General features: G+C 31.7%; 1 protein-coding gene and 1 long non-coding RNA gene across 3 annotated transcripts in view; one reads left to right on the top strand and one right to left on the bottom strand.

The window, feature by feature from the left end:
* LOC109347687 overlaps positions 1-11,005 on the top strand; it is an 18,896-nt gene extending 7,891 nt beyond the window's left edge. Inside the window, exons 2-3 of the long non-coding RNA XR_002107633.1 lie at positions 7,151-7,155; positions 10,759-11,005. This is a non-coding gene — a long non-coding RNA (uncharacterized LOC109347687). The remainder of the gene's footprint in view (positions 1-7,150; positions 7,156-10,758) is intronic.
* Positions 9,663-15,569, bottom strand: LOC109347686 (filament-like plant protein 6). Of its 2 annotated transcripts, none has more exons than XM_019587683.1 (6): positions 15,226-15,569; positions 14,212-14,329; positions 13,366-13,585; positions 10,821-13,254; positions 10,560-10,602; positions 9,663-10,431 (listed from the first exon to the last, which is right to left on the bottom strand). In XM_019587683.1, exons 2-6 carry the CDS (start codon positions 14,311-14,313, stop codon positions 9,985-9,987), a joined length of 3,246 nt encoding a protein of 1,081 aa, XP_019443228.1. In that variant the 5' UTR covers positions 14,314-14,329; positions 15,226-15,569; the 3' UTR covers positions 9,663-9,984. The 2 variants fall into 2 exon arrangements, with proteins under 2 accessions (XP_019443228.1, XP_019443229.1); XM_019587684.1 differs by having other exon boundaries at positions 14,212-14,319.

The following is a 17,447-nucleotide window of genomic DNA, read 5'->3' as shown; positions in this document are numbered from 1 at the left end:
ATTTACTAAGTATACAAAAGAGTTGATTGGATTGCAAGTGTTATTATATTTCATACTTGTAAAGGCAATTCAAGCCATCATTCAAACTCTTCATTCATTGTAATTACTTTCTTTCACGGGGTGTGAATAGAAAGGGGGTAGAGTTACTTGAAAAGTTGTTTTTCCAAGGGTATAAGTATTAGTGAGTGTGTATGGTACAAGAGATCTCGGGTGAGATATTGTAATTACAACCAATAATATTTAGTGGAAAATCTCTTGTGCTGCAAGATTACTGGATGTAGCATTCGGTGGACAAGAAGGTGAATCAATATAAAACATCTGTGTACTCTCTTCTCCCTTACCTCTTTAATTTATTCTTGTTTATTTTCTGCAATATTATCCGCTGCACTTTAACTCTTCATTTTGCAGAAAAAGTGGTCATAATTTCAACTAATTCATCTCCCCTCTTAGTTACAATCTCAATCTTACAAAGTCATCCCTCATTACTAGCATACCACCTTATGACTCCCTATTAAGAGGTTGATTGACCAATGAAAAAGTTTTCTCATTGTGCCTTAATCTGTATTGGGAACATCGGAAAACAATGAAAACATTTTTTATTTTATTTTTACTTATTACAAATTAGACTGAAAGCAATATGATATATTTCTAATTTTTAATGCAAACATTGTGAAAAAATTAAGGCAACCAACATTTTAATTGATAAGTAACATTTTTATATATAATTGGATTTGAGATTGAAAAACAACAATTTAATATAGTAGGAGTGTAATTATTAACCTTTCCAATAAACTTTTAAATCTAGAAAGTTTTTTATCCTTTGTTTGCGAATTGGTTTTTAAAGAATGTAAAAAAAAATTAAAATGCTTGAGTAGTGAAATACATTTATAAAATGATTTTCAAGTTTCCCATTTCTTTGTTTCTTTTTTTAAAAAAGATAAACTCGTAAACAGATTCTTGATATCCTTACTTTTCAGTTCTCTATTTTAAATTTAAACGCGAAAGTTAGTAAGGTAGAAAAACTCCAAAAATTAGCAGATTTAAGGAGCCGATGGCTCGCAATATTAACCATACTTAAATTAATCCCATATTATGACGTTTTATTCATAAGCTAAATTTAATATAAACCACGGATCCCATAAAGTCCTATATCCATAAGATCATGCATATATCTTAAGCAAAAAAATGATTTTTTACAGGCACATGTTACTTATTATCATTCTTTTAGTTTATTATTATTAAAATAATATAGTTCACATGTGAAAATATTATTGAATGTCATTATCACTTTTTTAATTGTTCATTTGGTCCTTCACTTCCTCATCATTAAGAAAGCTTCATTCTTTCTCTTGCAGCTGCCCCCAATGCTATCATTTTGGGTGTCATGAATACTTGAAAAATCTAATATAACCAAACAACAAAATGGTAGCACCAATAACATAGAAAGAATATCAACAAGCAAGTATAAGAATGATAGATAAACCGAGATAAAAAAAATAACAAGCATGCAGGATAATCAACACATATAGAGTGACAACTGTTGGGGATGCTTGAAATATGTTATTATATTAATTTTATATTGTTTAGTATTTATTGGAATAGAGTAGAATAACCAATGTTATATATTGAACTCAATTCTCTTGTTATAATATATCAGATATAAGCACCAAATAGAAACATTCAATGGGCAGGTGGGCCCATAGGTGTGATAGGGTTTGTAATCCTTATTCTCTAATAATATCTTGGTAGCCGATCAACGCTCTTGGGGACGTAGGCACAATTGGCTGAACTATGTTAACAAATTCTTTTGTTTCTTCTCTTATATTTATTCTATGCACTTTATTTGATTGTTTTCGGCCAACGCTGCGCAATGATCACTTCCGATGCACCAACAATTAGTATCAGAGCCAATTGGTAGATGGCTCTTAACCCTGACAACATATAATGGCTAAAGAGGGTGAAGGCGTGATGGCTAGACAAGGTGCGTCAAAGGTATTGCGCAAGGATAAAGTAGATGAGTTGAAGGACAAGAAAACATGGCGGAATTGTGCTGGGGGCAATATATGTTGATCCAGAATCCTATAAATTCATGTACTAGATTAGGATCAATGTGGAGATAGGGACTCATGTGTTGAGTTTGACCTAGAGACAGGTGTTGACAATATCTCTCTACATGTTGAGAGAATGTTCTAATTTGATATGAGAAGTGGAATATCTTAATGGCGTATCTAAGACGTCATAGTGAATGATGTTAATTGTTAGCAGATCCACAAAAGCATAAAAGTGTCGCCTGACTTTGATGTAGGGTGTTAAATGGGCATTGGCTTTGATGCAAGTTGTAACACGAGCATTGGTAGAGATGCAGGGGTGTGACATGGACATTGGCTTGGATGCAAGTATGTGACACAAACATTAGTTAGCATTGACGCAAGGTGGAGTCATATATTCGCTAAGGCAGAGATTCTTCTGTAGATTTCCTAATAAGCAAAATATTCGTCTATTTTAATCAAGGTGGAGATTCTTGGAATGCTTGAAATATATTATTGTATTATTCCCACATTGTCTAGTATTAGAATAGAGTAGGGTAATCAATGTTATATATTGGACTCAAGTCCCTTGTTATAATATGCATCATATATAAGCACCAAATAGAAACACCCCATGGGCATGTGGGCCCATAGGCATGATAGGATTGTAATCATTATTCTCTAATAATATCATGATAGCCGCTCAGCGCTCTCGGGGACGTGGACACAATTGGGTGAACCTCGTTAACAAATTCTTTTGTTTCTTCTCATATATTTATTCTATGTACTTTATTTGATTGCTTGTGGCCAACGCTGCACAACAATCTCTTCCACTGCACCAACAACAACAACTATTCAACAAGTATGTGCAAATGAGGGTAGCAAATGGTAACATAAATTCAATCACAAGGAGTGAGTCACAACCAAAGCAAATTATTATTTAGCCTTTAGGTATGTGAGTAACTAAATAGGATACTCTTCATGTATTTACACTTGTAATGAAAGATAAAAGTGTCATATAATTATATTTAAAGAATAAAAGTGTTGTATCTTTAGCAGGCATCTGGTGGACTTGGAGGTGGAGAATTAATAATATTTTGGGTGCTCAGGCCTGAGATATCACATATGTGGTTGCTCATGTTCATCAAGACTTTAGAGATTGGGCTCATTCTGATCCAACTTTGTGTAGTGTGGATGTCTTTGGTTTAGTGGTTTCCTCCTACAACTGGACATGTGAAGCTTAATGTGGATGGCAATTTTTCTATGCATCCCAATATTATGGGTGGCAGTGGTGTTATCCGTGATCATGAAGAAAGATGACTTGTCAGTTTCTCTTATGGTTTTGGAGTTAGTTCTGTTATTGAAGCTGAGTTCTTTGGGGTGGAACAAGGGTTGCTTTTAGCTTGGGACGAAGGATTTAGATCTATTATGCTTGAATGTGATTGTTTGAAAGCTATGCAAATTATTACTCATAGTCTTGTGGTTAGATACCAACGGATCTCCGGAGTGGTGAGTCATATCCGTAAGCTGCCTGCGTGTTGTTAGAATTTCCAGATTAGCTTCATTTATAGAATTTCCAGATTAGCTTCAAGTAGGGAACAAACATGACTCAGTCTGATTCGTTCCAGAGTCACTTGTTTATCATGTTTGTAGGTATTTCTATTCAATTGTGTATAAAATAATGACATCTTTTATCGAGAGTATCATTTATTATTTAATTTTTTATCATATATATTATTAACAATAAATGCATATATTATTTCAAATGTCAAATTATATATCCACAATAATAAATAAAATATCGAGAAAATTTTAACTTTGAATGTTGCCCTATTCGATATTTGTGGTCGGATTAACTTCAAATCTGAATTAAAAAATGATTATATCAATATTTAGAGTGAGATAAAAGACAAACCTTATCTAACCTAACTCGTTCATGCTCACTCTTACTATTAATATATGTATTTTTAAGTGAAAAATTATTAGATAATATGTGATCAAATTCAATCACATCTCTATTATTAATGTATAGTAAACTCATTTAATTTTAAACTATTAAAATAATTTGTATTTGAATTATATCATTAGTCCTAAATGTTGTACTAATTTTTCGTTTGTAAATCAAATTAAGTATTATTTATACCGTGATTATTCTCATACATTGAATCAGGTGAGAATCTAATCTCTGACACAGTCGGCATCCAAATATTTGTGATTTAAATCAATGAAAGTTAATTAAATGTGACACCTGAGTTGATTTCAAATAGTTATCCAAACAGCTTTTTTGTCTTTACTTGAGACATTACTTTTGGCTTTATGTCATAGATGTTCCGCATCCCGTTTAACATGAACAATTTCACAATAAAATAAAATAAAATAAACAATAGTTACAGAAAATTTTGGGCTGCTATTTATAAATAATTATTTAATAGGTGGATTAGATCACCTTCAATTCTAGCATAAATATAGCAAGACATTAATTGATTTGAATTGTATTATTGAAAATACAATTAGCAATCTAGGATTGGTTCATATAATACATGTTTTTATTTTTGGGGTTTTTGATGTAAGATTCTGAGTTTGAGTATTAATATATACAAAAACAAAGAGAAGACCTAATAGGAGAGTTAATATTACAATAATATACATGTTATTGAACCAATCATGATGGTCTCATATTAAATATACTTGTGGTTAGATAATGTTTTATTAATTTATTGAAAAGACAAAATGATAATTAGGGTTAATGAGGGGCCAATCTCCCCTGCAGGTTAAAATATATAGAGCAAGCTCACATGATTAATATATATCATTGCTAATCCAACATAATGGTCATGATACCTTATTAAATATATATATATATATATTTGTTGGATGAATAAGTGTAATAAATATATACTAAAGTATAAAATTTTATATATAATCATTATATTATTTATTATTTATTTATATTATTTAAATTATCAATTATTATTAAATATAAATAATGGATGATATTCTAGCATTATAAAAACCTAATGCATCTAACAAATTCGTATTTAAAGTTTAAACACTTGGCTTTTAGAATGATTGCATTCTATAGACAAAAATCAGGTTGCTACTGTGTCACATTGTGCTTACTTCAATAATTGTGCATTAGTGGGGCGCAGGTCATTATTAATATGGTTAATGATAGAATATAATTTATAATTCTATAGGGAAAACACAAAATAACCATCTATCATGGTGTAATTTGTGTTTTCCTATTTTTCCATCAATATATTTTTATTTCTACCAAAAAACCATATAATATTATTTTTTTATTTTATCCTTATTATCTTTTTATTTTAAAAGTGTATTTAAAAAATTGAATATTATGTCAATTGAATAAATTCAACCGTAAATTTAGCGCAAAAAAATATATTTGAATTTATAAAATACGAACTATACATTACAAACGATAAAAAAGCGGGTTAACAGACACGACAATGTATGTCAACACGCTAGTATTTATTAAAGATTTATATATAATGGATGTATCATCCTCTATTCATTTGTAATATATTGGTACATAAAATTTTGTCTCTTTAAATTAAGCAAGTGGTCCAAAAGAAAAATAAAGATATATAATAAAAGAAGTTTTCTGTTTAATTTCTTACCGTTATTTAACATAGATGTGTACAAACGGATAAAAAAGAAAGAAAAAAATGGACCACCTAATTAACAACATATTTTCACACACCAGTACAGGAATATGTGGTTGAGAATTTCTTAAGGAGTTTTTATTTATTTTTAATAGATTCTAACATGTAATCGTAGTTGTTAAAAACAATTTTTGGCCACATGTCATCATCCTATCCAGTACTGGATTCTCCAGTACCGGAGAGGATCCATTTCCCGAACTAAGATCACACCCTTCCTTATGTGGCGACGATAGGATCATACGTTTCCAATCTTTTTTATGCTTTATGGAGGTTGAGAGAAAATTGTAATTAATAAAATTTTACTATTCCTCCATTCTTAAAGAATGTGAAATTGAGAGAGGACTAACCTAAAAAAAAGTAAAAAGTAAATTTAAAAAAATTATTTCACATCTTAATTATTAATTATATATATTTACTCACTACTTTAAACTATTAAATCTCTCTAATATTATAATATTAATGATCAAGATATAAGTAAAAAAAATGTACTCTTGAATTAAATAATCACTTTCCTTTGAAATTAAACAACAAGAACTTGGATATGAATATAAGAAAAATAAAATGTTTGGCTAATAAATAAATCAAGAGAAAAATACATTGATAGTGTATAAGTTTTATACATTATTATTGTATCATCCACTATTAATACTTAATTATTGTTGACTTATTAAAAAAAGTAATCAAAACAAATTATAAATGTTAAAGTGCATGTGCATAAATCTTTATACTATCAATGTATAAATTTTACACTCATAAATCAATTAGTCTATAACCTTGTAGTTACTATGATGGAACAGATTTCAAAAATGATTCCTCTTTTTATCTACCTTTTGAGATTTTGTAACAGTAACAGTAAAATGATGCCTTTTATAAAGAAAAAGTAAAGGTGCAGTTTATACAACAAAGTTTTTCATCCTCTTTTTGGTGGCAGGGCACGGTACTTTATTCATCACTAGAATTGATGTATGTTGACTTCCAGAGGTTGTGCCTTAAATATGAAAACTGGCAAGCAATCAATTGGAGGAAAAAATGGTACATTTAATGATTCATTAAAGTCATTAAATTGTATAATAGTATGATATATATATACAAATATACATACTATTATTATACATTTTGAATATAAGATCTATAGACTATTAGTTTAAAACTTTATATATATATATTCACTGAATCATTTATCATTTAATTGTATTCTTTTTTTCAAAATCAATTATGATTAAATATAAACATGACTGATATACTAACACTCTATAAAAAATTTATATTGTTAATACACATATTTTTCGTCTAAATTTTTATTCGATCTGAATATCATTCATCGTTTATTGTTAATAAACATGACTGTGTGTGCTTTTTCTGCTTTTATGAATGTTGTATCTGATGTGTATGTATAGGTGAAATGAGAGTGGGTAATATAGACAGATTTTAAGGAAAGAGAATGGGTGTTCCTCAAGTTGCGTCTCCATAGACAACAATCCTTGACGTCTCTGGATTGCTGGGCTCTTTAGGCTCTCTGATTTCTGTTATCTATATATGTTGCCTCTCTGTTCTTTTTCATAACTATGTGACATCTCTGATTGCTTGTGATGAGTGTGTAGTGATCTTGCATTTTTTATATAATTGCCCTCTCTCTCCCAAAAGTTGGAATAGAGATTAATTTTATAATGAATATTCCTTAACATGCCCAATAACGTGTGACTCTCTCCATCCTCTTTTTATTCTCATTACTTTCATTCACTAGCCGTTTTTATTTTCATCTTTTGAAGGGTCTTGTACGTTAGCCAGCAAGTGCAGGAAAACCCCTTTTAAATTCATGTGATATGGCTCTATATTTTCAAAAGGCATTAAGGACTTCTTCATACACCTTTCTTTCTTCCATACCTATCTTCATCTCTAAATAATCAAAAGAACGAAGGACATAAAGCCAATGGTGACCTCTAAGTTCTTAGGATAATGACAAGCACTATAACTACATGCTCAAGATTATGTAATTGTGTTTCATCACATTAATATTTGTGCCTATTTGTCTATGATATAACGCTTCCATTAAAATGACTATGTAACCCATTTTATTAACTTATTATCTATTTAAAACGCATATAGCCAATAATGAAAGGTTTTCCTAAATCAAACAGACAAAACAAACTGTTTTGGGTCATACGGAAAAGCACTTTTTTCAAATTTTATTTTTATTTACTTTATTATTATTTTTTACTTTATAGACATACATCGGACAAAATTCGGTGTTCACAAGAATCATGATGATGAACATTATAGGTGTACATGAGCTGGATTGGGAAGAGTTAAGGCTTGTCCCTTAGTCGACCCTAAATGTTGATCGGATCATTTTTTGAACATGGTCCTTACTCTAGACGCGAAGTTAATCTAACCCTAAATATCGATCGGATAGCATTTAAACCTAAACCTGACCCTGAACAGAATTAAATATAATGCATACTCATTTTAGATAATGTATTCTCAATATTATTTATTATTATGAATATGTAATTTAACTTTTATATATATATATATATATATATATTGTTAATTATGTATATATGATGAAAAATTAGATAACCAATGACACTTTCAACCAAAAATGTGTCATTATTCTGTACAAATTTGAATAGAAACACATACGAACATGATGAGTTAGTGACCATGGACAATCGGTTCAGGTCATACTTGTTCCTTACTCGATTCTAAATATTGATCTGATCTAATTTCTGAACCCAAATCCGATCCTAGACCGATGAGACCCGACCCTATTCAGGTCCGGTCATGATCGTGCCATACTACTTGAGTGTGTAGGGCCAAGTCTATTCACCCCTAATTACCCGCCAACAGAAATGCCCGCAAACTTGGCGGGTAAAATGGGTCGGGCGAAACGGGCAAAAAATTTATGCCCGTTTATTGACCTACTATATTTTCTCCATTCTTTCCAAGAAAGAAAACAAGTATTTTTTTTAGTTTTTTGGGAATAGTTCCTTCCCTGTTAAAGCTGTATAAATTTACAATGTAGATTTGATAGTTCCTTCCCTGTTAAGTAAATTACACTATTATAATGAAATTATACAAACCATTACTCTTTATAAAACCTACATAAACCATATTTAATCTTATACATACATTACACTAACTATTACCGGAAGAGAGATAAATTAATTTTTTAAACAGAAAAAGTGATAATTGTAATTAACTTTAACAAAATATTATATTTTGTGAAGATAAGGCGAAATAGTATAAGAGTCAATGTCTCTTTATTAATTTTGATTCATTATAATATAGTATAAGAGTGATTTAAACATTTCGATTATTGATGCAGTTTGTAATGAACCAAAGATAATAAATAGACTACCACTTGGACTTGTCTTTTCTTCACAATATACCATATTTTATTTAACTTAATTACATTTATCACTATTTTTACTTAAAGTATCACATTTATAACTCATACAAAGGTAGTTGGTATATTTATGCATATAAATTAGAGTTGATATGTGTAGGTACAAAAAGATGGATGATTTGTGTAATTTTAGTTGGTGTAATTCACTCTTTAATAATTTTACCTACAAGTTCTTGCTGAAGTATCTTAATGGCTTAATAAAGGTTATGAATGAACGTTCCATGGGCTCTAAAGTTCCCCACAAAGTACACTAATCGAGTTTCATAAAGGTCGTATTCAAAATACAATGAAGCTTTCCTCAATATAAGCGCTAAAATACATCTAATCTTAATCTTCAAATGATAAAAAAGATAAATACACCTTTTACCTCGTAATTTGAGACAAATACAAAGAAAAGCTTATTTGTTCCTATGACAGTTGAATTTTATTTGCTTAAATCTTTCATTTATGACACTGGTTATCACTAGAAAAATCTGATATCCATTGTTGGTTGTAAAGAATTAAGGTTCTGATATCCATTGTTTGTTGTAAAGAATTAAGGTATGCATAAATTAGTGAAATACAATATATTCAACATATCCTGTAATAGTTCAGAGACATGTCACTCTTTGCTACTTAAATTACAGAACAGAGGCTGAAACAAAAACAATGAAAAGATGAAAACATATGGTTACCATGTACAAACCATTAGATACAAGAATCACCTGAATAAATTCATGGAAAATCTCCATTAACTACACAGACCTCCCAAACACTCAATTCTACTAAATCGTGAGGGGTCTTCACCTTGGTGCGTTCTATATGCAATCACTATGCAGCCTCATTAATTATCGATTAACATCGAGGCTTTGCATGCTTCAAAAGCTCAATGACCTGCCTTCGCTTTTGCTTTTGAAAAGAATCTACTAAAACCTCGAGCATGTTTCTCCGGTGTAGGAGTGGAAGAAGTTGAGGAAGAGGCTGACATGGTATACCTGTGTTTTGGATGCTGTACTGGAGATATCGCTCGAAAGTTTGGCTCATTATCGGGGCTAAATAAAGCGTTAATAAAATGCAAGGGGGACTCTACCCCTGGTCTTTGCACAAAAACAGAAGCAGCACTGCCCATCTCCACTTGATCTAACTCTTGCAAATTTGGGCTATTAGAATTAGGTTCAGTCTCTGTGAATCCCTCAATCATTGGAACTTTCTCGCCGTACAAAGATCCCATTGGCTCTGTTTGCGGATGCAGAGCTTTTAACTGCTTGCCAAGAAGATATATGGTTTCCTGACACTCGGCTAGCTTTTCAGTGGCAGCTGCCACATCTCTCTCCTGTGATAAAGAAAAGAATTCAAGATTAAGATACATTATGATATAATATACTAAATTATTACTAGTTCCTCAAATTTCACTGCTTAATACTTTTTTCATATATTTCACAATGGGACATAAATCCATACCTGCTTAGTCTTATGGTCACTATCAGAAGCTGAACTCTTATACCTAACACACAAACATAGAATTTAAAAATAGAATCAGCAAGAGAGATTCATATAACTTTAAAAATTTGAAAAATTATTGTGGTAAGTTAATGCTGCCAAGAATATTCAATATATGCAACATAAACATAAATGCAGCCATCAATAGGTAGCAAGCCAGATTAGACCGAATATGATTCATATATTTAGTACTTATAGACCATATTAATGGCTGTGTCTAACCTTTGCAATTGATCTTCTAGCTCCTTGTGCTTGGTCAAAGCTGCTTCACGAGCCCTCTTTTCATGAGTCAGTTGATTCTCCAGAGTTTCAGTCTCCACTCGCAGACGATTAAGCTCAGTTTCAGTCTCCAGTGCACGTGTTTCAAGTGACCTGTATGACTCTGCCATACATTTTAGTTGCGTCTCGGCCAAGCTGTTTGATCTTTGAGCAGAAGCCAATTCGGATTTAACATCAGTTAGAAGCTGCTCAGTCACTAGTAATTCAGACTTTGTCATTTCAAGTTTTTCAGCACATTTTGACAGATCCTCTACCGCCTTCTCTTTCTCTAACTTCAACTCTTCAAATTCCTCTATCGAAAACTTTTGTGATGTAGCATTTGATTTGCAGTCTGATATCAAATTTCCATCACCAGGAATCTCAGGATCAGAACAAGGATTACGAATATGGGAATGACCATTTTGATATCTTTCTCCGGATGAACTGTTTTGAGCTAACTTATTTTCAGGCAAAGCAATCTTATCTATGCAATCAGGACTGTTAGTTTCAGTTTCCGTACCCTTGTAACCAAGGATATTAAATCTGAACTCACTTGCTTTAGCTAAAACATATGACAGGTCAAGAACAAACTGTTGTAAACTTGTGTTCTTGGTTATAACTTTATTAAAGGTGACAGAGAACTCCTCCATTTTTTTGCTTATTCCATTTCCATTAGAAGATATGTCATGAACTGCCATTGCTTCTCTGCCAAGGAAGCATACAAAATTGTGAATATGAGAAACTGCAGCTTCTAGATCTGAAGTTAACTGCAGATATTCTGCCGGTTGTTCGGATGATATGAGTTCTTTAGCAAAATTTAAACCGGCATCTTCAAGATTATCCTGCTTATCACATGTAGTATCACAAGGCTTGACATCCTGGGGAATGACAGCTACAGAGTGTTTGATGGAAGTGTCATGTGCATCTTCAAGAACATGTTTGACCTCTTCCAGGATCTTCCCTATATCAGCATCCTTAGCTATAGACTCAAAAACTGATAATATTTTTGATCGAAGCACAGCTTGTGATGAGCCATCAACATCAGGTTGGTGATCAGGTGCAGACAATTCTGAACCAGAAGACACTTGGCTTGGCAATGAATTTGAATCACTCTTCTTTTCAGAGGGATCATCTTTGCCATTGCTGACTTCTGATACACCATTGATCACAATTTCAGATGTCTTATTGTTTGATGAAACTGGAACAGAGGCATCCCCATCAGAGTCATTTGATAAACGAGCCAACTTTTCCACCTCTAAAAAGTCATCCATTAGTTCCAACTTTTTAGCGTCTTCAGATTTGCTCAAATCCAAAGCACTCTTTTCTTTTGGGAATTGGGATAGGTCAGAGATTAATGCTGTAGACCAAGACTCAGCACAACTTACAGCATCATCATTTCCATCTTCAGGCATGGAGATTAAGCTTGGTGCATAGCTTGCGCTTCGACTGTGAATGCTTTCATGGGTTAAATGCATGTATTTTGGAGATCCCTTCTGCTGATTACTCGACACTTGTGCTTCCAAAATTTGAAGCTTGCCTAGTGTTTTAGCACACATGCTCCGGGAGGCCTGCAGTTCACTATTACGTTTTGCCAAAGCTTCTTTCAGCATCTTTGTTTCTTCTTCAACTGCATATAAACGCTCTGTAAGAAATTCGTTATCCTTCGTGAATTTCTGTACATTCTCAAGGGAAAACTCAGGGAATGGTGACAGATGAGGATTAGCAGATTTGACAGGAGACTTCCTTAATCGAGTATCTCCATATTCTCGACCAAGATTTTCAACTTCTAACTTCATTTGTGCAAGTGCAGCAGGACCAGGTAGCTTTTTCCGTACTAGACCACGTAATCTTTGGCACTCTGCCTCTAATTTAGCAATTTTTTTAACACCCTCCGCATGCTGCTTGTTAGCAGCTTCTGCAGACCTCATACTCATGTTCTTTTCTTCATTGCGAATTTCAAGCTCTTTGGAAATAAGATGAAGTTCATATTTAAGAGAATTGATTTCTCTTTCACATGATTCTATGTTGCTCTTAAGATGCTCAATTTTAGCCTCAGCGCGAGATTTTTCTTCGTTTACTCTCATCAGCATGTTAGACCTCTCCTGCAAGGACCTTGATAGAGCTGCATTTTCAGCAGCAGACCTGAGGAGCTCCTGTTCAAAGTTACCTAACCTTGCCTCAAGCTCACCCTTAATCTTGTCAAATTGCTTGGTTTTTGCAAGAGCAACTTCCTGTATTTTCTGTTCATGTTCTTCCTTCAAGTTTCTTATCTGAAGCATGCATTCTTTAAGAGCACCATCTAACTGCGCTGAATGGTCCTCAGTGGTGAGTTTTGAGAGAGTGGTAGATTCTAGATGGTTCTTCAACGCCAAAGCTTCTGCTTCAGCCTTTTCCCATCCTGCAGAGTTTTCAATTGAACTTCAACTCAAGAACAATAAGAAGCACTTTGCATTAAGGCAGACTCGGAGCTTGGATATATTTAAGGGAATATAATTATTAAACAGTATACCTGAGACAGCCTCTTCAGCTACTTTAGCATGTTGTTTTACCAATGTTTCTTTGGTATTTATCTCCGAGTTCGCTGCTGACAATTTTTCTTTCAATTCTGTGATCTCATCCTCCAGTTCCTGAACTTTCTCTTCATATGTCTGAACTTGATCCTCCAAACCAGTCAGATATGTATATGATTCCATAGAGATTTGGACATAGTTTGGCTTCTTATAAGTTTCCTATTTGCAGAAGCGAGACAAAATAGACAATAGAAAATAACACAAATGAATTTCGTCACATATTCTTGAATCAACAATACCAAGACTAGGGGAGAAAAGATGCTCAAATTATCCAAATTCTACATAAACATGACAAGAACCACAATTAACTTCTTTTGGTCTTCAATCAAGGTATCCTATGAAACTAACCCATCGCATTTCCGCAACTAGAACACCCTCCCAACAATTGTTTTCTCCCCAGTGTTTCCTCTTCTTATGAGTGCAGCTCACTTAGCATCGCACTCAACCCTTCTCAGTGAGCCACGACTAATTTGCTTAATACAGCGCTAACGATAAACCTTCAATTATTAAACGGCTACAAAATACAACCACTTATATAAAAATAGGAAACTTGCATATGAAAATATGAACAAAAAAACTTTTGGATGATTGCATATCTTACCAGTGTGCCAAAAAACAATATATTAAATTGTCATACACATAAATATTAAAAACTTAGTAGCTACATCAATGGAAGTCAGAAAGGTAAGAATTTTTCAACAGGAAATTTCTTTTGTCCATGCACAAATACAAAAAAACTGTTTTCTATTTATTTCTTTCATGAAATTCCAATAAATAAAATATACCTGATTCCTCTGAATTGAAGCAACTGAGTCCAATTCAGTTGCAACTTTATCAAGCACAGCTTTATCAGTTGATTTTCTCCTCCACGGCCACCGTCGGTCCATCGGAAACTACAAACACCTTCTCAAAAAAAAAAAAAAGTGAAATAAATATTTTTTGTAGATTGTAAATTTATTTGTGCAATTCTACTTCATAGGTGAATGGTTATAGGTTCACTGTAATGAAATGGTGAAGTGTCAGTAGTGAAAGAAATCGCACAACAACAACACACACAAAAAAGGAAACAGTGGAATATGGAGAATGACGAGATTTCTTATAATCAGGAGGCAATTATTGTGTTTGATTGATTCAATGTTACTATTTTTGCATTCGTAGTTAAAACACTGTTAAGCCACAGTATCAAACATCAGACAATCATCTAAACAGCTATGAGATCTAACCATTGAACTTCACCATTTTTTTATACTACAAAGTGTATGCTCACATTTTAATAAGGAATTAATTCATCCCCTAACAACAACTGTTCTCAAGGGAATCTAACAGTTAACATTTTGGTCGTTCTGAGCCTTACAGCACTAGACCACTTCTCGATTGATATGCACTGGTAATATAAAAAACTCTTCTATCTATTTTTTCAATAAATATTCATGTAAATAATACAATAATATAAAAGAAGCTTGTTAATGAAATTATATTCATAACCAGGGGTTAAATTAGATCCAAAATAATCAACCTTAGTTTCAGTATCATTTTTTTTTAAATTATTACAAAAATAAAAATATATAATCTCTGTATAAGCGCGTAATCTAAAGAGATTTTTTAATTGGGGAACAGAAGCTGCAGTCACCACATAAAGATTAAGAAAAAAGTAGTTGAAGTTGAATCAAAAGAAAAGTGAAGGAACTCTAAGAGAAATTAACAGATGGAATTTTATTAGTAGGAATGATAAGTTAAGGGGACTTTTTATTTTTGATTAAAAAAATGGAAGAAAAAAAAGAAGACTAAAATCTACTCACCCTTTGCAACTTATGAATGCGACGAACAATGAATGCTTCACTATGTAATAGAAAATGCTAGTGCAGCTACAGACAATGAATGCTACTGGTTTTTTTTTTGGAGATTGTGCAATGAGGGATATCGATTCGTTTTTTTTTTTGTTTTTGGAAGAATGAGAAGGTGGGAGAGAACGAGAAGGTGGAGGTGACGGTGGTGGTAGCGGTGGCACAGTGGTGGTGGTAATGGTGGCACAGTGGTGGTGGGTGGGTGGGCTAAGACACTGGAATTAGGTGCTTTAAAAGCAAGACGTTTCAAAAGTTCTAAAAACCATCACACTTTCCAACTTATGTATTTTTGTCAACCATTCAATAAATATCATAATTATAGGAATAATAATATACAACAAAATTGAATTCATCCGTGCAACAATTATAACGGATGAAATCTGTTGTTCCAAAACAGTGTGTCAGTGTTTGTAATTATTGATTAGTCAGAAAAATAATTAACTATTAAAATTTTAATTTTAATATTTTTTCAACCAATCAAGCAGTGGTACATTTTGTGGTACAACATATATACTTCCAATTATAACTTATGTATAATAAGTTGAGTGTGATATCTATATTTTTATCAGCATAAAAATTTATTCTAACTAAATATATCATCTATTATTTATATTATTTTTAAAAAAATCAATATTAATTAAATATAAATAATAGATGATATAATAACGTATATAAAACTCATACATTTTATGCGTCATTAGTTTGGTTTGAATTGGTGAAAAAACAGTCAGGTTTATAAGAGTATCATACTATTTATCTTTGTTCTTTTTGTATTTCTAAATCTTATATTTTATTTTGTTAAATATAATAAATAAAAATATTTAATTTGTATTAATTATTTGTTTTACAATGATATTAATATAATGTAACAAGCAAGTATATCATATCATTGACGTATAATATAAAATTCGATAAAATTTTATTTATTAAGTACTAATTGAATATTAAATTTCATTAATTATAGAATCACTAATTAAATCATTATAATATTATCATTATATGATATTAATAACACCAATAAATATAAAATAAATTAGTCATAATTAAAAATAAAGAATGTTTTATTTATTTAACGGCCTATATGTGACACTCGTGTGGGAAACCAAACCCCAGGTTATGGGCAATTATATTTAGTATTTACCCACAGTAAGGTTATGTAATTTTTAGTTACATTTCAGAATCATCTTCTTTTAAATGTTATGTAAACCACTTTTATTATTTAATTATTATTGTTATGAGTTTAATAATAATGCACTATTAGATGTTTTCTTACACCGGTCACTATATCATTTATGTTAAATTTTTTACGAGTTAGTGATAATATCATATGAATAATTGGTGACACTTACATCATCCATGCATATATATTAAATCATATTGTTATATAGTCGTGAAATAATTGAAATTATGCATCCCACTCCTCCATATAATTCATAACATGAAAAAAAGATGCGAGAGATTTTTTATCTACATAACTTATCCTTCCTTTTAATAATTATTTCACCATGCTCTTATTAACAATTCTTAAAACACACTAATAAGAGGTCAACTTACTGAATATGTATAAAAAATATTTTGTTGAGAGAAATACTCCAAATTTTTTACATCTAGTTTCTGATTATTGAATTGAAGCGGCTTGATGTATACCATTTAATAGTTAGACACCATTATCTTATTTTAGAACAATTACCAAAAGCTTGAAGAATAGACTCTTAATCATTGTTATACATATCCAACTAGGCACGGTACTTGTTTCATACTATTAGCCAGTACAGAGGCACCAAAACCAGAAACATTAAAACCAGAAGCACCAAAGCCAGAAACAGAGCAGTTTGCAGGCTATCAACACAACTAACTTTCTTCTTTTTCTCTCTTTTCATCTTGCACGTGTTTCATATGCACTCTTCTATTTTTAGTTAGTTAGTTAATGGTTAGTTATTCCAAACTTTCTATAAATAGTTCTTTCTGGTTTGTAATCATTAACAACTCAATTCTTCATTCTTCACAATTAAATAAAAGTCCCTCAAAGAGGTTATTCATTTCTTGTTCTTGTTCTTCACTCAATTTTCCTCTCTTCATTCTTTTCTCATATGGTATCAGTAGCTTTTTTTTAAGCACTGCTACATTCAACACTTCACCATGTCTTCTCTCACAAATTCCTCATTCACAAACACTAC

This window comes from Lupinus angustifolius, chromosome LG05 (genome assembly GCF_001865875.1).
Source record: "Lupinus angustifolius cultivar Tanjil chromosome LG05, LupAngTanjil_v1.0, whole genome shotgun sequence".
Classification (NCBI taxonomy): Eukaryota; Viridiplantae; Streptophyta; class Magnoliopsida; order Fabales; family Fabaceae; genus Lupinus; species Lupinus angustifolius.
Note: the sequence above shows the minus strand (reverse complement) of the source record. Positions and strands in the feature narration are given on the sequence as shown.